The following is a 26,148-nucleotide window of genomic DNA, read 5'->3' as shown; positions in this document are numbered from 1 at the left end:
AAGGCTGTGAAGCAGAACTATGATTTCCTAATATGTTCAAGGAGGAATATCTATTAAGCCGAATGCCGATCACAATTCACAACATAAAGTACGATCGTCAACAGAGCACTATATCGTACACTATCAAAAATGTTTAGAGGCTAGAAAAGAATTCTTCACTCTGACAAGTGGCTCACCGTTTGAAAATGTATATAATTTCTTATTTGAAAATAAATTCAACGTGTAGATAAATCATAAATCTTATGTGAATAATTTAATGCAAGCTAATAAGTAATAACTATATGATCAATATTCATAAAATAGCATTTATTGAAAACATAAATATTTATGTAATACATTTATAGAAATAGATTTCAGATGAGTTATTTGTCTGTGAAAACATTAATAGTTATGTATTTATGAACTGTAAGAAATGTTTGTTAAATTAAGTCTAATTGAAATCATCCTATATGTTAAAGTATAATAAAATTTGTTTAAAACTGTCACAAGATTTAAGACTTTGATTAACAGTACTACGCTTGAACACAGTTATTTTTTCAACTTAATTCATTGACATTATTAGAGTCATTTAATACATAAACATATTATACATAGGCCAAAAAATATAAACTCTTCATTTACATTTAAATTCAAAACTTATCAAAAGACATTTACAATATTACATTTTCAATAAGTGCATACTGATTATTCATTTGAAATAATAGTTTTTCATAATAATAGAAATAAAAATCAATATAAAAATGAACAATTTATGTAAAAAAAACCTACAAAGACAATAATTAAATTCATTGGTTAGATACGACAATTCAATAATCAATCAGACACATTTAAAATATAATAATTATATAATACAAATTCACAAATTGAATACCATGCATTCATGTGTTTATGTATAGTAAAAACGATGTATGAATAACTTTACTAATGCCACAAACATAAAATAAAAACATTTTAAACAATTAATTTTGACAAATAAATGTATAATTTATGTAAATAATTATTCAACAAAAATGTTAACTTTGTTTAATTGAATATTTGTGTACACAATACACTTAAATTCTTTATATAAATGATGTTAAGTATCCAGTACTATTGAGATCATAATGTTTACCTGAAAATATTAAAATAAATTAGAGTAATAGAGCTATACCCTACAGCTTACATCAAACTTTCTGATTAACAATTTTATTAGGTACAAAGTATACTAAAATTATTTTTTTTAAATATAAAAAATTGTACTAAGATTAATTATTTCAATTTTTAGAACTATAATAATGGAATATATAAAATTAATTTAATTTGTTTTTTTATGCATGTACTTGAAATAAATTATAAAACCTTACTCAACAACTATTGATAAGAAACCTTTTATTATAAATTTGTATAAATAAAAGTTTATTACAATTGATTAATCATTATTCATTACTAATGAAGTAATGAATATTTAACAACTATTGCTATTTGAAATGAATGATATAACATTTAAAAATCACAATTATTGATATTTTAAATAATTTGATTCACAGTTAAGTGTTTAATATGTCCAATATTTTATCATATTTAAAACAAAACAAATTATTTTCATAAACCAAATATCGATAGAATAAAAAAAAAAAATACAACAATGTATCAGTTAATTTACAAAACTTTATTTCAGATAAAAAATTTCAGGAACTGCTAATGATATTATACAACCGATTTATCTTAAAACAATATATTTTTATTATTTTATTAAAATTATTATATTGTAATGTTAAATACTATACATATATTAACTATTAACACTAATAATATTTTGTATTTACTTTGGAGTTGTAGGTATAACGGAGATTTCACCACGGCTATTATCAATATCCGCCAACATCATACTAAGCCTAAAGTTTGCATCTTGATCACTAACTGAAGTATTTGAGTCTACCATAACCAAGTCAGAGCTGAACTTAGGAAGCTCTTCAATAAATTTTTTCTTAGATTCTTCTTCTTCTTTATCTTCTCTGTATTTGCATTGTATTTCTTTCAAAATTCTACATTCTTCTTTCATTTCAGATAATTGTTTGTTAAATTGTTTTTTAACCAATTCTATTTTATGTTTATCATTTTGAATACAAGCATTCTTATTACTTAATTTCAACTCTAAGTCAGCAATACGAGCGTTTGATGCTTCTAACAATGCAGATTTATGGTCTAACATATTTTGAAGTTCTAATAAAGTAATAAGAAAAATATTTATTAATATTTATTTATTAAAGAAAAATGAGCTAGGGCCCATCACACATGTATAGTACATAGTTACAAAAATAATAACGATAAGTATATATTCTGTTGTCTTTTTTCATGCCAATGACAGTTACTTTATCAAAGCATAAAAATTATAATAACTATTAAACATAATATTATGGTACATATTTAAGATTTTTTAGGTCATATAAATTCTTATTTAAATACATTTTAGTGCTATCAAATTCTAGTGTGTCCTCATTAATAAGTAATATTTCATAAAACGTACCTTTTATATTATGTTTGTATGATTCTTGACTCAACATAGCATTGCTGGCATCATATCTAAGAGCATTTATATGAGAAACAACATCACGCTGTTGGGATTGCATTTCACCACTCATGACAAGTTCACGTTGCAAATTTATTACTGTACTTTTTAGTTCTTTACTAATGTTAGCTGTTGCTTGTACAATATTTAGTTCACTTAAAGTATTGAACAGCTCTGCTTTAGTCTCAGATAATTGCTAAGTATAAAATAATGAAGTCAATCTTCAGTAAAAAAATGCTTTTTTTGTTAATACACTTACTTTGGTAACCTCGGCAGTCTTTAAACTCTCCCCATTATAAAGCTGTTCTAATGATAGGCATTTATTTTTAGCTTCTTTAGTTTCCTCTTGATATTTTAAACACTAAATCATAATAAATGATAAGTTATTTAAGTACTATAGTAAATAATTTAATAAAAATGTTCTAACTTCAGTTTGCCAATGGAATACTCTCTCTTTAAGGTCTTTAATTTGTTTTAATGAATCTTGCCTTGATTTTTCAAACCCTGAAGTTTTATCTTCAATTTCAACCTGTAATGTTAAAACTTGATCTTTCTGTAAAAAAAAAAAAAAAAAATGGCATGTTTTCATTTAAATTAATTTTGATATTTTCTACTAATAGTTAGTATTTGATTACTTACCAAAGCAGAATTGTGTTCATCAATGGCTCGACTACTTCTTGATTTACCTAAAAGTCTACGATTTCGTTCAGCATGAACTTCTCTACGGCTACGTTCAAATTGTAATTGTAATGTTAGCAAAGCAATTTGGTCTTGCAATAATTTGACATCATTACTAGATTGTGCTGTATGACGATGATTAAGAACTATTGCTGATGTACGGACATATTTTTCAATTAAATTTAATGACTCATCTTCTTGATTATTAGTACCTTCATTAATAAAACAGTTAATAATATGTTATAAGAAAATTTATTAAAGTAATTTTAAAACTTACTATTGTGTGGATCATTATTATATGCAGGAAATATATTATAAAACAAATGTTCATAAGGTAAAATATGTTCTGTTTGAGTGGAAACAGTCTGAACTTTAGTTATATTAGTATCATTTTTTGATTTCTTTTTCTGTTAAAGAATTTTTGATTATAATTAATACTTTAAATGATTGATATTAGTTTTAATACGCTTACTGGTAGTGAAGTAACATGACCATTGCTAATATTTATACCACTTCTGTAATGATTCTCCTCAGTTTCTTCTTGTAATGGTGAATTTCCAGAAGAAATACTACTCCCGTTGGTTTTTTTAATTTCAGGACATGAATATGCTCTTCGAACACTAAGTTGTGAAAACTCGGGTCCTTTTTTAGGACTACTATCAGTACTTTGTCCTGAAATAAAAATTTTATTTTGTATTAAATATGTAAAAATATGTATAAACATATTAAAAATAAGAAGTAAATATTAATATTTTATTAATTATACCAGTAACATTTATAGTTTTCTCTGGAGTACATTGACTATAATAACGTTTTCGTGTTCGAACACTCATTACAAATTCCTTTAATGACGCAGAATCAGGCATATGTAATCCTCCCTCATGAGTTTGACATGGTGACCCATTGCTCTGTTGATCACATTCCTCTTCATCTCCAGTCTTATAAATATTAATCACTTATTATAATAACAAATATTTTATAATATTAATTTAGTATTTAGTATATTACTTGTATTATTTCAGGATTATTTGTTAGTTGAGTTTGAGCTGCAATAGGTTTTGATTCAGAACGTACATTAGGTTCATCTTTAATTGAATCTGTTATCTGGAATTAAAATAAAAAAATATTCCAAAATGTAGAAAAAGAATAGCAATAAACTTAATATAATAAATAATAATTTTTTTTTTTTTTTTTTATCACATTTCTAGATAGTTTGACCTAATTCTACCTGATTACGTTCCATTATCATTCTGTCCACTTTACGAACAAGAAACTGTGATTGGATATCTTCAGAAGGAAAAACAAAACCTTCTTTTTTCAATGGTGAATTAGGCTGAGAATTTGGAGTTGATGAACTACGTCTAGATAAATTGTCTATGCCAAATGAATTCAATGCTCTGACTACAGTAGAGTTTATAGATGGCAATCTCGATTGTTGATATATATCATCCTTTCAAAATTGATTGAAATAAGTCAAAATATATATACTTTTTAACATAAATGAAGCGATAGAAAAAAAAATTGATGAAGATATATAACCACCACATAGAATATAAGATATTTTTTTAAATAGACTATATAATTTATAACATTTATAGACAAAACCAAAACCAAAAAAATTAAAAATCAAACAACATTAGAGTCAATAATTACACTCTATAATTTTTCTACTTAAGTGATTAAACATTATTTTATTAGTTATCTCACATAAATTAAAAATATATTAATTGATATTCTCAATCCTTATACTTTATAAAAAGTCTCTAAGCTCCAAAAACTGAATGAATTTTGTTAATTAGTAAGGATAAGTAAAATATTTTTTTTTAGAATAATATAAGGTTAGACGAGGGTATTTAAATAAAATTATTTCATTGTGTTTAAAAGATTTAATTTAATAACCAATTTAATAAAAAATAAATTTAATGAATCTGGTATACAAATTCTTTAGACATCAGAGTTTATTTTGACAACTAAAAATTAATAGTCGTAACCAAAGAATGACTACTCAGTTTTGAAAATCAAAATTGATATTATCATATATAAGAATGACAATTTACAAATAATATTTTACATTTCATGAACAAATATAAATCTCCAAAACACTATACTTCTAAACTAATTAAAAATTAAAAGATTTATGAGTTTTTTGAAAATTCAAGTATTGTGCTGATACAAATAAATTAAACCTATCATGTATTTATAGTTAAAAATTATAAAATATATGAAAAATTCTGAGATTACTTAAGTTGGTAAAATTGTTGGCCAATTAAATATTTATAAAATACTCAATTTAATAGAGCACAAACAAATTCTCAACTTGTATAAATTTTCACACAAAACTGTTAGCTGATTAGTGAAAATACTTTACTATATAGAAAACAAACAATAATACTTTACAATTACAGTACTATTAATAATATAAGATATATATTATATACCCATTATAAACAATTAATAATATTATTGTAGTGTTAGTGTGTCAATATTAAATATACTCAGTATCATGGTTAAATTACTAGTCTATAACAATGAAAACAATAAATAACTGTTTTAAAAAATTGAAAAAAAAATAATAAGACCATAGTATAAGAATAAAACATTTTTTACATAAATTATATAAAAATTTAAAAATATGTACATCCTTTTTAAAATTAATAAAATATGCAAATATATGCATTTTTAATTTTTGTATTTAAACTTGTCATTGAATAAAATATATTTTTAGCTCAGTCTGCTATAAATTAAGGACATACAAGATATATATTGAACTCTACAACATCCTAGCTTTAGTTATGATAAAATTCAAAATTAACAAATATATTATTATGATTAATGACTTACGTCTTACTTAATGACCTATGCTTGACACCTATTATACAGTAGAGCAATTAACTACTTTCTTCCTTTTTAACAATGATAATTTGCAACTTTCATCAGATAATAATTACCATGGCATAGGTTAATATATAGAAGAAAATTATTAATGATTTAAAATTTAATTGAAAAAAAGTATAGACACAGAAATCAACATGAATATATTTAATTGTTATTTTAGAGATTTTATTTGTTGTGATTTATAAAAAATTATCAAGCAAATGTTATATTTCATTTAATTTTAACCTTTAAAAAAAATGTAGTTTATAATTTAGAAATTAATAAAATAAACCAACAAATTTTTTATTTAAATTAATTGTAGCTTAGAAATTTAAGTATGTAAAAGTTAAAGGTCAAAGCAAATAAAAAATTTATAAAAAAATATATAATAAAAAGATAATAAGTATTTTAGTTTTAAACAGATTACTTTGCTTTAAGTATAGCAAACAAATCAATTTTTAAATAGATTTTGATGATAATATTAAAAAAAGTTATAAAAACTAAAAATTAGTTTTAAAAGAAATTAATCATTTTATACAGTGTAAATAAATTACAAGAAACAACTTATCTTATAGTCAATGTTAATGGTTAGATTATAAATATAAATATTAATTTGTAAAAAAAAAGATTTCACAAAAATAGTGTAGTGTACATCATAAACTATGTTTGCAGTTAATGTAACAATGATTAAAATACAATTTTTATGCACATTATATATAAATACATTAATACTAACTTAATACGATTATTAACAATGACAAGTAATTTTAAATATTTACCCTGATTGGAGTTGTTTCTGGTGTAGCTTCTACAGCTGCTTCTGGAGGTGAATGTTCATTATGATTGAAAATTAATGGTTTATAAAAATTCTGAATTATAATGACAAAAGATATATACATATATATTTGTTTTCAATACTTATTAGTTATTGTATAACAATTTTACCTGTATGTTTGGAGTAGTAGGCATAGATTTAACAGTATCTTTATGAAATTCTCCACAATATAACATTGGACTCCATACTTCTTTATCCCTGATACTATTAACACTAACAATATCTCCAGTTGCCCCAATACTTGATTTTAAAACTTCTAAATATATTTTACATAAATTTAAATTAATTTATTTTATTTAAACAAAATTTTAATTTAATCAAAATTTATTACAAACAGAGATAATTATAATATACAGATTTTAATTTTATAAATATACTAAACTCACTAGGCTAGCAAATTATTTAATTATTCCTAATAACTTTTATTATGATTCATACTTCAATCAACTAAATTTTAGACTCATAATAATCTAATGTATTAAAGTAATTGATTATTTTATAATTATAGATTTTTTTTAAATTCTACAAAATAACTTAAAGTTCTATTCCTAATTCTTACTTACCAATTATTATAATTTTTTATTTTAATAGAGTAAAAAATAGTCATAAATTTAACAACAATTAAAAAATACATTGAATTACTAAAAATCATAATTTAATTTATAGATTACCAAGAGCTGATGAAAAATTCGACCCCGCATTTGTCCAAGTTGAAGGATTTTGATAATTTCTATCCCCATTTTCTAACAGAGTATATCTTGTACATTCCATAACGACATCATGTTGCTCCATTTTTTTCCACCTGTAAATTAATTACATTTAAAAAAAAAACTAAAATAAGAAATCAAATTTCAACTATTTTTTTTATGATTAATAATATGTTACAATTGACAAGTAATTAAATTAGACTGAAAAATTGCATAATGGTAATCAAGATATTTACATTATTAATGACATTTTAAAGTAAAATACATTTTGTACCTATGAACTGATGTTTCAACATCTTTACTGCTCACAATTAAACTTGGATGCATACGCATTGTTTCTACCATAGGCTAAATTTAAAAAAATAATGAATGATAGTTTATATAAAATTTAATAACTAACATAATTCATAAATGAATCTTACTTTAATTGTATGAGTGAAAACTAAATGGTTATCAGGTTTGCTATATTGTTTGTTTAAATAAATCACAAATGAACATGGATACATACTATATAATTGAACAAATAATACGTATAATGATATCTGAAGATGGAATAAATGTATTTCTGAAACTTTGTTTTTTTGTGAAGTATTCCAAGCTGCCAAACGACTAAAGTTTAAAAAAATATATTTCATTATTTACAAAAATAAATAAATAAAATAATGATACATACCTAAATCCTTCAAAAATATCAGGTAGAGATGAAGAAATTAGTGCAGGAATAACAGTCAAAAGAACATTAAGAGCAAGTAAAGCACTAGTTATAATAATTATTTCATTTTCAGACTGAAAAAAAAAATTAATTAACAATTAAAATATATTAAAAATATAATTCATACCTTTAAAAGTTTTATTAATTCTTTGAGTAAATCATGGTTTATAATTTTAATCAACCATGTTGGTTGTCTTTTTACAACGTGACCAAGTAATGTAAGTGCTTGAAGACGATTTGTACCTCGTATGCCATCAACAAGTCTAAATATATCATTCCAAGAACATTTTAAGTTAATTTTTTTTTTAAATTTATGATTAATGAAAATATTCACCGATCAAAAAGATACTTGTCATGTGGTTCCCTAACAGCCACTAATACTTCTATAGCTCGTTGTGATCCCGTTGATATAAAATAATCGTACATTCCATTTAACAACCATGGTTCTTTTACTGTTTATTAAAATTGTTAATAATCTATAATTTATACTTAAATTGTTTAAAATAAATTTAAATTGTTTACCAATATTAAATTGATCATGAAATTTGTGTTTTACAACTTCTACTTCTTGTGGAATGTTGGATTCTAATGATGTGAACAGTTCCATTACCTCCATAGCAATCATTTTTCCAACTGAACATTCTACGTTAATTATAATTTAACTGAAATACAATTACAACATAAAACTATTATAGAAGTTCAACCAACAAATTATAAATAATTATATAAAAACATACATAATAGCTGTTAACCAACTTCCAGAACAATACATCCAATTTAAAGCCACATTTAAATTTATAATTTGACTTGAAATTAATAAAAAAATAATAAAAAATACATAAATTTCAGAAAAAAATATTAGGTACTGCCATTTCATTTTAATTATTGCCATCTAATGCTATATTACATTTTTATTGTTATTAACTAATTGTTTGTTCTGAAAAACAATATATTAAATGTAACAAGTATATCAATCCATTTACACATTTTATCAATAATAATTTGCTACACATTTAAATTCAAAATAACTTGAAACTGGTTTAAGTAACTTTTATAAAAATAATAATAACACCTATGAGAATAGGTTCTTATTATTATTAAAAATACTACCAATATACAACAAGAGCCATAGAGTCTATGTTTTTAAAACATGTTGTATTAACAAATCCATTCACTATACCAAATAATAGTCATATACAGTAATGCATTCGTCAACTTAATGATTATCTAATAAATAATAATTATAGTAAAAATTATAATAACAAAAATAGTTTAGTAATTTTCTGATTGATTTGAACAACTGAAAAAGATAAAAAACAAGTATTTTTGATCTATCCTTAGTCCATCATAATAACTCACCATGTCATAAATTCGAATTGGCAGTAGACGTTATGAATATGTATAAATATGTATTCTACGAGTTGAATTAGCAGAGTAATATGATCAGTTCAACGGTGTTTTCCTGTGCACCTTGGAGTAAATTAAAATTCGCAAATAGATCGTGGGCTTAGATCGCACTCGTGAAACTGAAGATGTTGAAGATAAGAAATAACAGAAAAACAATGAAATAAGCTTTCATAGTTTCCTCTGAATAGTCGTTCATCGTTTTTTACTAGTTTAGTGCAATCAACTCCAGAACATACGTGCAAATTACAAGTCTACAAATTAAATATACCTATATATATGTATATATAACAAAAATAATATCTATAATATGTTAAATTTAATAATTAATAATATATTAAACGGTGATAAAAAACACAATGCATCCAACATCCAACCAAAGTCGATCAGATGTTTGACTTTTTCAAGGTCAGCTGTCGCCAACTGATGGTAAACACTATTTCACTATTTAGTATTTATTGAATAATCAGTAATCAGTATCAGTATTCAGTATTTACGTGGCATTGATTAGGTATGAAGAAATGATTCACAATTTATTCAAGTTTTAACCATATAGTATATAATAAAATAAAGACAATAAACTTTAGTCTTCTAATCTTAACAATAATATAATATTGTTGTTGTTTTATTACAATATATTTAACAACCACAGGCAAAAATTTAATTATTTATAATACGCTTTCGTCCTGATAATTATTATTTATTACTATTATTAGTTGTTATAGGAATTTAGATTTTATACGAGTTTTAAATTTGAACAAATTGACAACGAAAAACTTCGTTTTTATATTGTAAGAAAACAATTAACATCAAAGTAAAATGGTTTACATATCTCAAAGTAAGTCAAGTTGTGATAATTAGTTCGTCGTCGCTTATATAAGCTTGTTTATGGATATTGATCAGTAATTTAATGTAAAATTTATGTTTTGAATAATGCCTTCTAACAAGTTTATAAATTCATCTTAATATTAAAATAATACTAAAATTATATTGTGTATTTTATGTTTATAATATTATGTATGCACAATATAATGTACAGTTTAGTACCTTCAATTTAATATGTATAAAATGTTTTGTATTCATAAATTAGTAATTTATCTCATTAGATTGATGTGTTCTAGACTTTGAAATAATTTTTGTTTTCATAATAATTCTTAGTTTTTATTTAAATTAGAAATTTAATATAATATTTTATGTACAATAAATTAATTTTAAGATTTAGGTTGTATTATATAAATCAAACAATGAGACATAATGATTGAACTTGAATCGTGGTGTGAGTAGTCTTATAGTTGTATTATTATCATCTATAGTGTAACCTACCTTCAATAGAGGTACTATTAAATTGTTTAATAGTTCAATGAATGAACCTAGTGTACCTATTCCACATGGTTCATAATTGTTTTAAATATTTTTAAGAGTATAACTTTATTAAATTCAATCTTAATAATTCTTTTTCTTTTATAATTTAGGTGGCCATTTACATGAAACTGTTCCCATGAAAAAAAAAATTGTGGACACATTTTGGGGTGTTATTAACTTTGTTTCATTTTTGTAAGTATTTAAATTATTGATCATAGGTATAAAAAATTCCCTATGCCATATGTTTATATACAAATTTTTAATAGCTTAAAAATATAACCGCTTATAATTCACACATGTTAAGAACATAAATTGTCTTTTGTTCAGCTATACTCAATGCCTGCAATGTATAGATATAATATAGCAATCATAAGTTGTTTATTTTAGTTTTTATAAAAGCAAATATAATAATCACTTTTCCAGTGTTCAAAGTTTAATAAGACCAAACTCGACTAGATGGGGTAATCAATATACAGTTACTTATAGGCGCCCTGGTTCTTCCAATGGGTAAGAATAGTTTATTTAAATATGATTTTTGTTAAATCTCAATGTATTAATTTTTTGTTTAAATACTAAATTACATGCATCATTTATATTTTTACAGGACTGTGAGACCTCAACGACGTTTTGGTGGATTTGGCCCAAGTACATCTGCTCCAGCTCCTCCATCAACATGTAGTAGCTGTATGGGATAAATGTTTATAAACTTATTATATAAATATTAATTCACCTTATCTAATTACTATTAATTAATAAACAGATAGAAATTATTCTAGTCTTATAACAAAGTAAAATTTATTCTTTAACATTAAGTTTTATTAAATATTATCGCATAAAAATAATATTAATAATTAAAATAATTTATTGAAAAAATTATCTTTAATCGTAACTTTAAGATTATTTGTATTAAAATTATAAAGGACCAATAATAAAATAAAACTTAAAACTAAAATAATATATTAACCTTTTGTATGTTATTAGTTATTATTTATTTATTTAAATAAATGCATTAGTTAATCGTGAAAAATTATATTATTTTTACAAGAACTTAGAAATAAAAAATATAGATGTTTCTCCGGGGTAGAAGGGCGATCAGCTGCATTCTTGTCTTGAATAGACTATATTCCAAAAATTATGTGTAGTATACCTGAAAAAGATACATTTCTACACTATCATGTTCATACTGGTGGCTGTCGACTGCTGAAGAAGGAGAAAACACTGAAGATAGAAAGACAATACTTGAGCAATATGTTGTCATGTTAATGATTATCAGTGACAGAGGTATATTATATAGTTCCATGGACATTGTAATTAATAATTAAAATGTGGGCCACTTTAAATTGGATGATGATAGCCTTCTTCAAAAATAAATACAACCAAAGTAACCTATTAAAATTAAAAATGTATTATTTAAACTCACCAATAACATTTCACAATTATAGACATACACAGAAACAAAATCTTATTTTACAATAACATAACTAATAAGATTTTTATATAAATATTAAAAACATTAAGACTAAAACACCATACCAAAATGTTAATAAAAGATACTTAAAAAAAAACCTTATGTTTCATTTTTAAATTATAAATCCCAAATAACGTGTTGGCAATGGAGTGCAATGTGTGGAATTATAGTCTTTCATATAATAATCAGCCTAAAAAAAAAAAATGTATAAATTAATAACTTAAGATATATATTTTTAAATTTCTCAAGAGTAATGAAATTAATAACTTGCCAAGTATAGTAACATTTTTATTTTTTCTTGATCTTTCCAACCATCACCGAGATTTAATGGGTAATTTTTACTGGATGATGGAAATAGTTTTGATTGATAGTTTAAATCAACATCATATTGTAAATGTACTTGATCTAAAAAAAAGTATTAACATTCAAAAATTTGATATTTTTAATGAAATAGTAATAATTAAAAATAATCTAGCAATAAGTTCTTATAAAATTAGTAATCGGTAATAAAAACTGATTCTTGTTTGTATCAAACTTAGTGGTTGTGGAGAATCATCTCAAGGGTCAAAATATAATTTAATTAATTGCTGCATTTTTTTAAATCAAAACTTCATTTACTGAAAATATTTTATAAGCCAGTTTGTTTATTAAAAACATACTATGGTAGGCATGTACGAAAAATCTGGGTGTATTGGAATGTCTGTAATATACAATACACATGGTAATAGAAAGCTGTACAAAGTGCGATAATTAGTATACGTTGAGAACCCATGACTAATGAATAACGTAAACAATGCAGGTCGCATATTCAGAGGCTAATTTTTATGTCATTGACTTAAATTAAATGAAATTTTACATAAATATTCACATTATTCAAAAATTCTTTTGTTTTTATAAAATATTGAATGTATTTTATAATAAGAAATTTTGAAATGTATTAAATGCTAGTACATACTTTGTTGTTCACCAGATGTGGATAGCCAAACCCAAAGAGCTGATCGAGATTCATTTGAAAAAAGTTTAGGAAATCTTCTTTCTAATAATAACTCTAGAAGGTAATTTGCTCGATTTGTAGCTACATTTTGGGGACTTTAAAAATAATAAAAATTGAATTAAGATAATATATATAAATTAATAGTTGTAAGTATTACTCAAGTGCAATGATTTCATCACTAGATCGTCGAATTAATAGAACTGGCCCTGGATATTGAACTAAATTTTCAGCCACATTCAAGTTTGTGAATTCTTTTACGGTAAAATCTACTAGTTTTTCAGCAAAACTAGGCATCCGTGGAATTGCTAATGGTGCCAAATCATCAAATGTAGCATCCAATATCTAAATATAAGCTAAATAATTAAAAATATTTTTAAGCACTTGTACTATTAACATTTACCACAGCATGAACATCAGGGAACTTTTTGGCTAAATGAGTGGAAGCAAAACCACCTATACTCCAACCATATAATATAATATTTTTAGAACTAAATTTTAAATGTTTTATAGCGAATTCTATTACAGTTTCTGCAGCATTTCTTTCTTGTTCTATATATGGTACACCCTATTATTAAATAATAAACAACTATAAACAATAGACAAATAATTATTAGATATATTTATTTACAGTACTATATCCAAATCCAGGATGATTCCATCCCAAAACAGAATGATGAGTTTCAATAGCTGAGCTCATAATTCCCGCTTCATAAAACCCGGCATTTCCTTCAGTACAAATAATTAATTTTGGATTCAAAGAATTTATATTTGAATGCCTAGAACAAACGTACATAATTAACTTACTACAACCATACAGTTATATTATGAAAATATTAATTATAATTAACCTTTTATCAATGAACATTGAATCTACAAAATTTCCATCAATAGTTTTTAATTTATATCGTATACCTCCAAATGAAGTAATTAAAGCTCGTCTTCCTTTCTGTAAGTTCTCATCCACTAGAGTAATATTAAAATTATAAAAATAAATTCAAGTAGATAATACATCAATATCATTGTTACAAAATAACTTACTTAAATAGAATAAAAGTGAAGTAGAACCAGGATAAATTAATGATATTCCAAAAGTATGCAATGCTATAAACCCAATAAGACGGCTAGGACTACTTAGAAGTTTTAATGACATCTTAAAACTGTTGCTCATTAAATTTGATTTGTAACTTTTTCTAAAAATAAATAAATTATAGTTCATTAATTACATGCTAAATTGTTTATACAGTAAAATAATTAAATACATACTCTTCAGCAGGAGTCCATGAAAAGTCTACAGGCCATGCTGAAAAATCAAAATCGTAGCTGTGCAGTTTTTTTTAATAAAAAAAAAAAGTAATAGAAAATATTAACAGTTAAAATAAAATAATATTTAACAAAATATACTAGTTATACCTTATTATCAGTAGAATAATCCAATTTAGCATTAAGAATATCTTTATAAAAAGCTGTATACTTTGGATTTATAGCTCTTCCATAACTTCTTAAAATAAATGTTGTAATCAAAGTTATACCTAATATTGATCCCCGAAAAAATAGTTTGTTTAAAAATTCTGGACTTAACAGCCATTTACCATACATATATAATAGTGCAGGAGAAAGGTAAGTGGCCACTTGTGAAATAATGAAAGTCTGAAAAAGAAAAAAATTGTTATAGTTAGCCTATGTTATATGACGTTATAGCACATAATATTAAAAAATTATTATAAATTTAAAAGACACAAATGTAATGATTTTAAAAAGACAAAAAATGTTTTATACATACAGTCGTTAATATTTTGTCTGCTAATTTTTCTTGCCATAATTGAACATAGTCCTGTAATAAAAATTTGAAATTTAATATTTGTTTTAACTATTATTTAACTTTGTTACACAATTAATATCAACAATCATAATAGTTATATAATAATAAAAGCTCATTATACATTAGTAAAATTTTAGAACAATTAAAAATGAGATGGATATGTCGCAAATCGTAAAGTTGCTGTGGAACTTCCATTGTATGAAAGGGAAGTAAAAGGTAGTCAAATCAGAAATGGGAGAACAATGTTATGTATTTCCTAGAAAAATTAAGTCTATAAAACCAAAGTTTTAGGGAGATAGTTGGGAATTTATTTCTATACCAGTGGCAAAATAGAGGTATTATTTTCCATTGTTTAAACCATAAGTTGGTTAAAGAAACCTTGAGATTTGGAATGAAATCTGACTATGAAAGAATTTAATATTAAACAATCAAAATTATAAATACTGTGCCATTAATAAAATGTAAGTAAAAAAATTAAAAAATACAAATAATTCAATCAAATTCAAACTTTAATTCTTTTTTAAAAACAAAAATATTTATATTACTTATTATTTAGTAATTTATGTAATGAGCAACTGTGTAAGCTTGATAATTATTGAATACTTTATTTAAATAACAATATTTTGATACAGATCTTACAGAGATCAATCAAATATATGTTTCCACTCATAATACTTATATATTTTTTCAGATAATTATGATAAACATTAGAATACAATATTTGCAAATGATTTCAAAGGAATTCTTTAGAAGTAGCATATTATTTTTATTTTCCATTTCCAGAAAATAACCACTTTATTACCACAAAGTTGATTTCAACTTAATATAATAATATCCAAGTTAAAAAATATTGTACAAAAATGTTTAATTTAATACATTCATTACAGTGACCTACTTAATGATGAGTAGGTACATAATAGACACATCAATATTATATAGCAAACAACTTCCCAGTCTTATAATTTTGGTAAACAGATAAATGTTTTTCAAGTCTCAATATATTCAGGTACATTTTAAAATATTAAGCATTGTACAGCTTTAGAATAAAATTCATTAGACATATTTTAGCTACATAATAACATTAAGAAATTTTAACTATTGTATTACATTTAGACTCATAAATACCTATAAAAATATATTTTTATAATCATGACTTATAATTTTCTAGTAAAATATTAAAAATAAATGTATAATCTTTATAATTTATAACAGAATATATAGTAGGAAAAATGTTAAAATAATGCATAATAGTTGTTTTTATCTTATTATTTATTTATACAAGGCACATTATCTAATCTATAATAGTTTTTCTAACTTCAAAGGTCACATTATTGATTAATTATACAATAATAAGTATAATAGTATAATTAATCAATGGTTATAATATATTAGTAGAATTATTATTAGATGGAGCAGAAAAAAATACCTCAGTTAAATTAATAGGAATGTATGTGATGTACTGAAAATGGAGTAAATATAATGTGGTATTGTAAAACCTTAACTGTGATAATTTTTCCATGGTTACTAGTACTTCAGTACTACACCAAGTGTTAATTTAAAATCTTAATTGTTACATTTTTTTATTGTGTATTCATTTTAATAACAAAATGGCGGTAAGTCTAGAACACATTATTTTACTTATATTTAATTAATAATGATTAAGTTAGGTAGAATCACAGAATATTATGTAAAATAGTATAACCAGTAAAGCTAGAATAGTACTTTTTTAATGTTTTAACTAATTTGTATAGCTTAATAAAAATATATAAGAAAAAAATAAAAATTTAAATTATCAAGTGAAAAATTATATTTACTATGTTTTGATTTAAAAATAATTAATAAAATACAATAAAATATTATTTCAAATAAGGTATGTTTCTTATTAATAAATTAAATTTACCTACTTATATGGTATTATAGTTACAAATTTCAAGATAAAACCTCATGTTTGTTTATCTATTAGCTAAATAAATAAATATGTACTTATCCCAATAAATAAATTAAATAGTTAAAGCAAATGCAATACAAATTGTGTTTGATAAAATATATAGGATCAAACACATTTTAACAGAGATTGAACAAATTAATGTAAAAATATATTTAAGTTTTAATTATAAGATAATTACTAATTCATTCATCTAACAGATATTAAATTATTTTTAACAAATAACTACCCATAGATAAAATGAAAAAATAAATTATTTATAGAAATTTTCTGGTTATCAAAAAATTACTTATACTTTATAAAGAACTTAGTATAATAAAATATTCATGTAATATATCTATAGTAAATACTTTAACACTACATACTTCATACTTATATAAAAAAAAAATTAAAAATTATAAGACTATGTTGACAAGTGTTTTAACTTAGTATTTATTTTTATTAATTCTTTAAAAAACATATTAATAATATATCGCATATTTTTTACCAACATAAAAGTATAAGTCGAAAAATTATAATAATAAAGTTATCAAATTAAATTAATAATCAAATTTAATTTGTACAATAAAAAAAGACACATATTTTAATAGCTTTTCAATTAAAAGTTACATAACTATGATTTTGAAAAATAAGGGCTTTGAATGTATGGCAAATTTAAATAAGCAATATATATAAGTATATCTTAATAAGAATTCAAGTTTATGCTTACATCGTTTCTTCGAATTCCGGTATAGACTTTGTACAACTTAGGTGTAAATATATAATCGGTAAACATTGTATATTATTATGTTTTACGTACACTTTTAACTAAAAATAGCTGTTAAAAATGTTCACAACACACAAGCACATAGTGAAGGTTAACAAAAAATTATACTAAACCAGTTGGACTAGAATCGAGATTTTAAAAACCTTGTAAAACTATGAAGTAATAACCATTTTTTGAGAATACTGAAATAAGCAGTAACTAAAATGTATGGGTTAAGTGGTCAAAAACTCCTTTTGTATTAAGTAGGTATATAAAAGAATATCATTGTGATTAAATGTGATAATTAAGTGATAACCATGGTTATAGATAAAACCAAAGATAATAATATCAGAATCAGAAAAAATTCGGAAATATGCAACATACCTAATCAAAAATTTAAAAGTATTATTTTTTATAACATAAGTACTTAATATATTATATCTATTCTCTGGTACTGGTTATAGATTAAATTGTGATATGGAGATGGTCCGACCATAGAGTAATTATTACTCTATGTGTTCGACTGATAGCTATAATAACTATGGAATTACTGAATGTGCGCTATCTAGCGGTATAATATATTAAATTGATATGAGACACTGATTATTTTTAAATTAAATACTTACTAGAGCGTATAACATGGTGCCTTAGTTATATATATATGTATACGAGCATATATCATATGACTTGCACTCAAAAGTCATTACTATAATACAACAGTTGCTATATATTCGTTTTGGATTGTTGAGTTTCCACCATAATGTCACTATATAAATAGCAGAACCCTGTAGTTCCATAGCTGTTTTGGTGACTCGTTTGAAACGGTCTCTTAAAAAATACATTAAATAATTTAATGCATACCTATTTAAATCATAGGCTTGTATATTTTAAATTATGTTTAAAATATGTATAAAGATTTATAAAATCTATTCTGTAGATTTACGATCAGCAACTTTGGTCACACTGATTTTTAATTAAAACAATACTTAAAACATCGATCTTACATAATAATATGCATTTATGTTGTATTCTCTAAATTTTTCCTATAATTTTGTTTTTTATTACTATTCTATGACCAATGCTTTTAAGATAAAGTTATACAATATTTTATCTGTGATTATTACTCTAATCTTATATTCCAAGCCAATCGAACCAATTAGTCAATAATTTGACAAAATAACAAATTTATTTCATACGTTGAAACAATTGTGATTACTCACCAAATAATAGGATTTATTTTTATTTTTTATTTGTATTTATAGTATTTATACAGTTTTTAAATATATGACTTTACAATAAGTATACATGATGTATAGGGTAAAAGGAGACAGTTGACTTGATTGAAAAATCCATTCATCCAACGATGGAACTTCATGAATTGAATAAATAGTAAATTTTTCCATAGATGCATTCTATTAAAGTAAAAACCTATTACATTAAATGAATTTATTAAAGAATATATTTTATCAGTTATAAGTGTATTAAAAGAATATTGATGTAATATTGGTATTAAATTTTGATATAATATTATACTAGTAATTTTTAGGGATTTGATCTTACCGGCTAGTGCAGTATTTAATCAATAAATTATATCACAAAGCAACATTTTTGAAGCTACATTTTAAACAAAACAAGCTCATGAAATTTTACCTAAAAGTAATACTTTAAATTCTCATCTATGGTACAAATTTATTACATTATGACTTGTAAGTAATATTGTTAACAGCCACTAGTACTAGTTCATAAATCATAATATTTTTTATTAAGTTTTATTGAGTATAATATGTCGATCGTTCAGTACCTGTATACACAATACACGTAAATACAAATCACACCAATTATTTATTATTCTTTACATACTATTACTGAAGTACTATTTTCGAGAAAATAATTATTTCAGGAATACTGTAGATAAATAAATTATTCAAAAGACATGCAAATTGAATTATAACTATGGATCTCAAATAATAATTTTAAAATAAAATTGATATGATGGAAACAAAAACCAAAACTTTTTTTAAATTCTGGTGTACAATGGTTAGCTAAAACAATTAAACAAGTGAAAAAATAAGATTTGTTTTTAATGTTTTTACAATTTATTCTCAAATAATCTCATTCACTCAGCACATACTAACGAATTACAAAGTAGATAGATACTTATATAAATATTTTCTATTTCATAAATTATTATTTTTATGTAATATTTTAATAGTCAGTGTTCAATGTATTTTAACACATTTTCATACGAATTTTTGTTTTATATTTGAATTTGAATTTATTGAAGTAAACCACTTTAAAAGAAACATTTCATGCACACAGATTTAGACTGGTTACAAAGAATATGAAAGGTAAGTGATTTTTTACTATAATACTATATGCTATAACTATTATTTGTTTGTTTATTTTTTTTAAGGAACTTACATTTTGTACATTTTTGAACAGCAGCTAAATTAAAAATTTCATCAATATAAGGTATTATCATTTATGACTCATAATATTACCTTAAGTTTTTCAATGAAAAAAAAAAATTATAGACGCAATATATTTTGTTAAAATGTATTAAAATTTAAATTTTTGATAAAATTTGACAAAATCACTAATATTCTTAAATTTTATTATAGTTAAAAATGTAACTTTAAAATTACTTTAATTATTTTTATAATTTCAATTTTACGATTTCTTACACTCTCTGCAGAGCGATGTATTAGTTTTATTAACAATTAGGACTTGTTTTTGCGTGTCCATCATCTGCATTACCTTCTGAAGCAGTAATAATGAAAAAATACTTCAATTTTTATCTTTGAGTGTTTCTATCGTTTTTGATAATAGTAACTAAACTGGATGAAAAATAGTAACATAGAAATTAAGAGGTAAAAATTAAAAATTCTCAATTTTTTTCGAAAACATAGAAAAATTAAGTTGGATAGTGGGTACCTCTCAGCTCTCTGTTGTACAGTGTACGTAATGTGTTGGGTGAGTCTGGGTCACTATAGTCTATAATAGATGTGTTAAATTTAAATTTAATGATAAATCATACTATACAAAAAATGATACTAAGCAGAAACGGTATATCAACTATCAAGCTATATCAAAAAGTAATATGTTTTTGATAAGAAAATAAAGATAAATAATATATAACTATATACATCTAAATCGTCATCACTGAACTCTTTACTCTATATAGCAGTGATTTTCAACCTTTTTAACAATGTAGCACACTTCTTCTTCTACAAAATTTTTGCGGCACACCAATAATCCGTATAATACGTGAAGCATATATTTTTATATATAATACATATATATATATATATATGTATATATACAAAATTAACTCCATCAATAGATTTATCGCGGCACACTCCAAAGGCGCTCTCGGCACACCAGTGTGCCGCGACACACCGGATGAAAACCACTGCTATATAGAGTTAAATTATCGTCATCCACACCAATATGATATTTATCAACTTTTAAAGTCTGCTTTTGAAAATCCCATGTTATATTTTTCACCGATTAATTGATTTTTTATTATTTCATTATACATGTACTCACCACAGATATATAAAAATATAATTTATATTTTATATATCTGTGGTACTCACTGACTCAGGACTTCAACTTGTTAGTAAACAAGGTAACCTAACCAGTTACCTTGTTTACTAATAAACATTGTTTATAGGTTACTATTTGAGTATTTATGCTGAGTTTTTCCATGCATTTAATTTAATTTAATTCTTAAGATTAACGTAAAAACATATTTATTATATTTATTAACTACTCCTACTAGTCCTACTTTGATGTTATTTAACTTTTATTGTAAAGAAATAAAGGATTGAAGTGTTTCAAACTCTCAAACATTTGTTATCGTTTAATATACTAATTTTAATATTTATTAAACGTATATTGAAAATTTTATATCAGAAGAAATATCAATTACCTTCTTATATACCTATTTTGGTTTATTTATTTACAAGGTAAATTACATTGCATTAGATTATATTATATATTAATTATTTTCTTGCAGAAGCTATTGTTTTTAAAATTTTAATATTAATTATTTTAGAGATTAATATGCTTGTATATACTTAAAAATATGTTTATTAGGTAATATTTTATTGGCTATTAGCATTTATTATTTAATATCTATTACATATAAGTCATTTGATAATTTTTCTCCTGTAAATAGACATTTGACTTAAAATATGATATAATAAATATAGTTATTAGTTAATCAATACTGATAAAGATGACAATTAACTTAGTAAAAAGTAGGGTACCAATATTGGCCCTTGCCTGTTTTCCTTAGCTAAGAATGAAATTTTGAAATATATATTTGATAAGGTACTGCTGAAGTGGCATGTTGCATGAAATTATGTTTGTAGATGACGATCAATAAAAGTAAACGAGAGATTAGGAGAGTGAAAACAGCATTTGAATGTAAGGGGCTGAAATATAAATTTAACTGAAGTAAATGTAAATGATTTTGGTGGAAGTAATTGAGAAATGAATGTGTCAAAATATGTAATAAAGATAGATGATATGTGATTAGTGAATAGGTTCAAGCACCTTTTATCAGTGTTACTAAATAATGGTAATTTTTGAGAATTATAAATGGATAAAGTAGAGAAAAACTTAAAGTATTTTGTGTAATAAGAAGATGTCGTTTTAATTATAAAGTAGATTTTATAAAGCAGTTGTATAAATTGAAATATTGCAGTAAAAATAAAAATATTAAAGTCGATGATATAGTATTTAAGTAGGTGTATTGAATGAGATGAAGAGATAGAATAAGAAATTAATATATTAGTGTTGTGTAAGAGTGGCAAAAATTGTAGACAAAATGAGAAAGAACAAGTTATGACTTATAATTCAATTATATCTTGAAAAGAAGAGACAGTAAGAGTGGCTATAGGAATTAAATTTGAATAAAAGAGTGGAGTGGAAGACCGAAGTAGATAAAGAAAACATGTTAGATAATAACATAAAAAAGCTAGTATGAGTAATAATAGGATAGGAAATAGAATTATTTGGAGACAATGGACAAGGGTGGTCAATCTCATGAAGTTGTGAGTAAATAGTGATGATGAAGAAGAAGAAGGGTTGTAGTACCAAATGCCAAATATTGTTAATTTGAAATATTTTTTAATATTGCACATAACTAACATAGCATTTGTATATATGATTTAAAGAACAACTGCTATTTCCACATATAATTCGAGTATTTCATCACTAAATTACAGAGAAAAATATTTTATGTTAATTTATTAACTAGATCAGGGGTCGGCAACCTTTTTAACCACACGGGCCATTTTTTTTTCAATTGTTCATCAAGGGCCACATTAAAAAAAAAAATTACATATTATGATATAATACTTATAATTGTATTGCTATTATGAAACAGTAAGATTAGATTTTATTTATAAAGGAAAAATAATTATATAATATTGAAAATTATATGAAAAATGTTATTGAACAAAAGTAAAACACAAAAATTAACCACCTTTGTGCGGGCCATCAAAAATTGCTTTACGGGCCGCGGGTTGCCAACCCTTGAACTAGATAAAGAGCTATTTCAATTTATTTACTTTGATAAATAAATTGAAAATTTGTATTGATATTACAATGAGTAAATATCTAACATTTGAATTAACTATACTGGATAATGTGATCAAAGAAGTGTAATGACACTACTTAACATTTTTAAATTAAAAATAAATAATTTCTTTAAGTTACTTAGTTAATTAGTTATTAATAAATTCTGATAGGAGTAATAAATATGTTTATTTTACAATGATGTATTTTTTGTTATGTGATTACCTTATGAACAGTAAAAATGTTTCGATTTTTGACTTCTTGGGAATTTATGGTAGGGAATTGGATCTTGCTGTTACAGTGGGGAGAGAGATGAAATGTAAATATTTACTAGTATTTTTCTTAATCTGAATAAAAAAAAAAAAAAAGGATAACTATGTTTTTACACTAAATCAGTAAAATCAGTTCAGATATAATTGATTCTTTATTTTGTTATAATTTAAAACTAATTAAAGTAGATACTTGAAAAATTTACCAAATGTTTGTTTGCATTTCCTATTTGTGGTTTAATTCTATTAATATTTTGACATTTTTTAGCTATGTTAAAAACATTCATAATTTAATACAGTGTTTGAGTTATCAATTAAAAAAAAAAAAAATCGAGAGATTTAAAAAAATTATCAAATTATTTTGTAGTTAAAAATTCATATCTAAGATTTGAAAGTGTAACATGGGGGGGGGGGGTATTTACCCTGTTATTTATAATTTTTTTTTACCCATATAAAAAATTTATCAATAAAGTCAACATTCATCATCAAAGTTACATTAATTTTTTTTAAGAAAATTTGAAGTTTTAATTTTTATTATATTAGATATTTATATCTCAACAGTATAATAACTTTCCCTTCAGAAATTTTTTTTTTTTTATAATTTTTATTTTAATATGAATATTGGTACTTTTTTTATTTTAATATGAATATTGGATACTTGAAGTATTCATAAAATCTTTTCATTTCCTACATATAGGTACAGTAATTTTATATATATTATTTTTAAGTTTTTATAGACACTTAACATTTTAAAAATAGTTTTATTTTATTTTTATAAATGACTACAAAATAACTGCTAGTTTTTGCAATTTATTTTAAGCTTTGTTAGTTTAAATATTAAATTTAATCAATCTATTATCCTAGTGTTCATGTTTAGGTTTAATTTTAACAATTTTACAGTTTTTAAATGAGTAATAAGCATTTATAAATTTCACTATTTTATACTCATTAAACTCACTAAAAAATTAACTTATCATTAAAAACAATATCAGAATATTGATAATATTCTTACCACTAAGTTTCATAATAGGTCAAAATTTACTCTAATTTTTAAACTAAAAGTTGAACATTAATTGCTTACTTTAAATTTGTTATTTTATACACATGTAAGTCGATGACATAAAATTGCAGGTTTTATATCCTCTAAAACAGTAGATTTAATTGTAAGAAGTAACAAAATGTAATATGTAGGATTTATTAACTAATTATAAAAAATATGTGATATGTGTGAAAACTACAACTCCATTTAATTGTTTAATTTTGTATATCATGGTTTTGTGAAAAATTTGTTTTTGTAAATTAATTTGCTAATATTTCTAAACTTTATTGAAATTTGTATTAATGATTATGTCTTTAATTAAATTAGGTATTATGAAACAAGTCAAATTTTTAATATACTTTTTTTATGATTTTAGGTTGAGAACAGAGATATGGATACAACAAATAATTCTATGACAGATTCTGACTACTACGTGTGTCTAAATGATACATATATTAATAAATACATGAATCTAATCGCAAAACGTTCCGCAAATAAAATATATGTATTTGATTCATTTTTTTTCACCTCTTTATATGAGAATGGATATTCACGTGTTCATAATTGGACAAAAAATGTTGATATATTCAAAAAAAAAGCGTTGATGATTCCTATTTATACCAGAGAAGAAAATCGCTGGAGTTTAGTGATGATTGATATGGCAAACAAAACTATGAGATATTATGATAAATTTGGAAAATATAATCCCAGAAACATAAGATTGATAATTAAATATTTGAAATTAGAACATTTTATGAGGAAAGGAACGTTTTTTAAAAAAAATGTAATCCGAACTCCTACAAACATATGTAGTTCAAACATCGACATTTTGGATAGTGGATTGTTTATTTGTGTTATTGCAGAGCATCTATCAAGAAGTGCTCTATTGCTTTTTTCGCTTAATGACATGAAGAGATTCCATAAACAAATAGTATGTGATATAAAGTGTGACAAAATCTCAAACTTAATCCCAAGTTTCTACACTTAAATTAAACGTAATATATTCTGTAAATTTAACATTTTTTATTGATTTAGGATCATCCTTGTATATTATTTACTTTTTAGTTTTAATATTTATAACTAATAAATTTTTTTTACTTATAATTTAAGTCTTAGTTACTAAGTTTTATTTATACAATTCTAGTTTAATAATACTATAC

The 26,148-nt window shown here is 23.4% G+C and overlaps 4 protein-coding genes and 1 long non-coding RNA gene across 10 annotated transcripts; 3 read left to right on the top strand and 2 right to left on the bottom strand.

Moving 5' to 3' along the window:
- Positions 1-1,002: 1,002 nt before the first annotated feature.
- Positions 1,003-10,053, bottom strand: LOC112596233 (hamartin). Of its 4 annotated transcripts, XM_025341736.1 has the most exons (22): positions 9,714-10,053; positions 9,092-9,160; positions 8,877-9,016; positions 8,689-8,806; positions 8,482-8,617; positions 8,316-8,428; positions 8,065-8,251; positions 7,917-7,990; positions 7,607-7,737; positions 7,046-7,191; positions 6,880-6,969; positions 4,455-4,676; positions 4,235-4,330; positions 3,993-4,164; positions 3,699-3,898; positions 3,504-3,633; positions 3,188-3,438; positions 2,976-3,101; positions 2,808-2,909; positions 2,507-2,744; positions 1,806-2,202; positions 1,003-1,111 (listed from the first exon to the last, which is right to left on the bottom strand). In XM_025341736.1, the coding sequence occupies exons 3-22, from the start codon at positions 8,977-8,979 to the stop codon at positions 1,108-1,110; spliced, it is 3,036 nt and encodes a 1,011-aa protein (XP_025197521.1). In that variant the 5' UTR covers positions 8,980-9,016; positions 9,092-9,160; positions 9,714-10,053; the 3' UTR covers positions 1,003-1,107. The 4 variants fall into 4 exon arrangements, with proteins under 4 accessions (XP_025197521.1, XP_025197525.1, XP_025197523.1 ...); XM_025341740.1 differs by lacking the exon at positions 4,455-4,676; XM_025341738.1 differs by lacking the exon at positions 9,092-9,160.
- A 436-nt stretch (positions 10,054-10,489) lies between these two features.
- LOC112596238 (selenoprotein K-like) lies at positions 10,490-11,954 on the top strand. Its single transcript, XM_025341747.1, has 4 exons — positions 10,490-10,596; positions 11,231-11,312; positions 11,544-11,627; positions 11,725-11,954. Exons 1-4 carry the CDS (start codon positions 10,578-10,580, stop codon positions 11,813-11,815), a joined length of 276 nt encoding a protein of 91 aa, XP_025197532.1. The 5' UTR covers positions 10,490-10,577; the 3' UTR covers positions 11,816-11,954.
- Positions 11,955-12,116: 162 nt separating this feature from the next.
- On the bottom strand, positions 12,117-18,354 carry LOC112596213 (protein ABHD16A). 2 transcript variants are annotated; one of them, XR_003114750.1, is made up of 14 exons: positions 18,056-18,354; positions 15,363-15,413; positions 14,993-15,229; positions 14,846-14,916; positions 14,621-14,772; positions 14,431-14,545; positions 14,211-14,358; positions 13,983-14,147; positions 13,740-13,924; positions 13,544-13,677; positions 12,860-12,993; positions 12,687-12,778; positions 12,360-12,506; positions 12,117-12,267 (listed from the first exon to the last, which is right to left on the bottom strand). XR_003114750.1 is itself a non-coding variant. In XM_025341713.1 (13 exons), exons 1-12 carry the CDS (start codon positions 18,119-18,121, stop codon positions 12,701-12,703), a joined length of 1,536 nt encoding a protein of 511 aa, XP_025197498.1. In that variant the 5' UTR covers positions 18,122-18,354; the 3' UTR covers positions 12,117-12,506; positions 12,687-12,700. The 2 variants fall into 2 exon arrangements, 1 of the variants encoding a protein (XP_025197498.1); XM_025341713.1 differs by having other exon boundaries at positions 12,117-12,506.
- A 1,278-nt stretch (positions 18,355-19,632) lies between these two features.
- Positions 19,633-20,538, top strand: LOC112596218. The gene is made up of 3 exons (XR_003114751.1): positions 19,633-19,797; positions 20,376-20,439; positions 20,505-20,538. It is a non-coding gene; the product is annotated as an uncharacterized LOC112596218 (long non-coding RNA).
- Positions 20,539-20,544: 6 nt separating this feature from the next.
- LOC112596217 (sentrin-specific protease 1-like) lies at positions 20,545-26,059 on the top strand. 2 transcript variants are annotated; one of them, XM_025341721.1, is made up of 2 exons: positions 20,545-20,563; positions 25,365-26,059. In XM_025341721.1, the coding sequence occupies exon 2, from the start codon at positions 25,380-25,382 to the stop codon at positions 25,974-25,976; it is 597 nt and encodes a 198-aa protein (XP_025197506.1). In that variant the 5' UTR covers positions 20,545-20,563; positions 25,365-25,379; the 3' UTR covers positions 25,977-26,059. The 2 variants fall into 2 exon arrangements, with proteins under 2 accessions (XP_025197506.1, XP_025197505.1); XM_025341720.1 differs by lacking the exon at positions 20,545-20,563 and adding an exon at positions 21,828-22,062.
- Positions 26,060-26,148: the final 89 nt, after the last annotated feature.

Source organism: Melanaphis sacchari, unplaced genomic scaffold (assembly GCF_002803265.2).
Source record: "Melanaphis sacchari strain LSU unplaced genomic scaffold, SCAv2.0 Contig310_pilon_pilon, whole genome shotgun sequence".
Lineage (NCBI taxonomy): Eukaryota > Metazoa > Arthropoda > Insecta > Hemiptera > Aphididae > Melanaphis > Melanaphis sacchari.
Note: the sequence above shows the minus strand (reverse complement) of the source record. Positions and strands in the feature narration are given on the sequence as shown.

Excerpts from the sequence above, each read along its gene's own strand:
- LOC112596233 (XM_025341736.1), bottom strand. The coding sequence starts at position 8,979 with ATGATTGCTATGGAGGTAATGGAACTGTTCACATCATTAGAATCCAAC. Across the intron at positions 3,634-3,698 it reads GTCATGTTACTTCACTACCA|AAAAAGAAATCAAAAAATGA; the intron begins GTAAGCGTATTA and ends ATTCTTTAACAG. Across the intron at positions 3,102-3,187 it reads ATGAACACAATTCTGCTTTG|AAAGATCAAGTTTTAACATT; the intron begins GTAAGTAATCAA and ends TTTTTTTTACAG.
- LOC112596238 (XM_025341747.1), top strand. Across the intron at positions 11,313-11,543 it reads ATTAACTTTGTTTCATTTTT|TGTTCAAAGTTTAATAAGAC; the intron begins GTAAGTATTTAA and ends TCACTTTTCCAG. Across the intron at positions 11,628-11,724 it reads CGCCCTGGTTCTTCCAATGG|GACTGTGAGACCTCAACGAC; the intron begins GTAAGAATAGTT and ends ATATTTTTACAG.
- LOC112596213 (XM_025341713.1), bottom strand. The coding sequence starts at position 18,121 with ATGTTTACCGATTATATATTTACACCTAAGTTGTACAAAGTCTATACC. Across the intron at positions 15,230-15,362 it reads CAGACAAAATATTAACGACT|ACTTTCATTATTTCACAAGT; the intron begins GTATGTATAAAA and ends TTTCTTTTTCAG. Across the intron at positions 14,773-14,845 it reads TCATGGACTCCTGCTGAAGA|AAAAAGTTACAAATCAAATT; the intron begins GTATGTATTTAA and ends ATTTATTTTTAG.
- LOC112596217 (XM_025341721.1), top strand. The coding sequence starts at position 25,380 with ATGGATACAACAAATAATTCTATGACAGATTCTGACTACTACGTGTGT.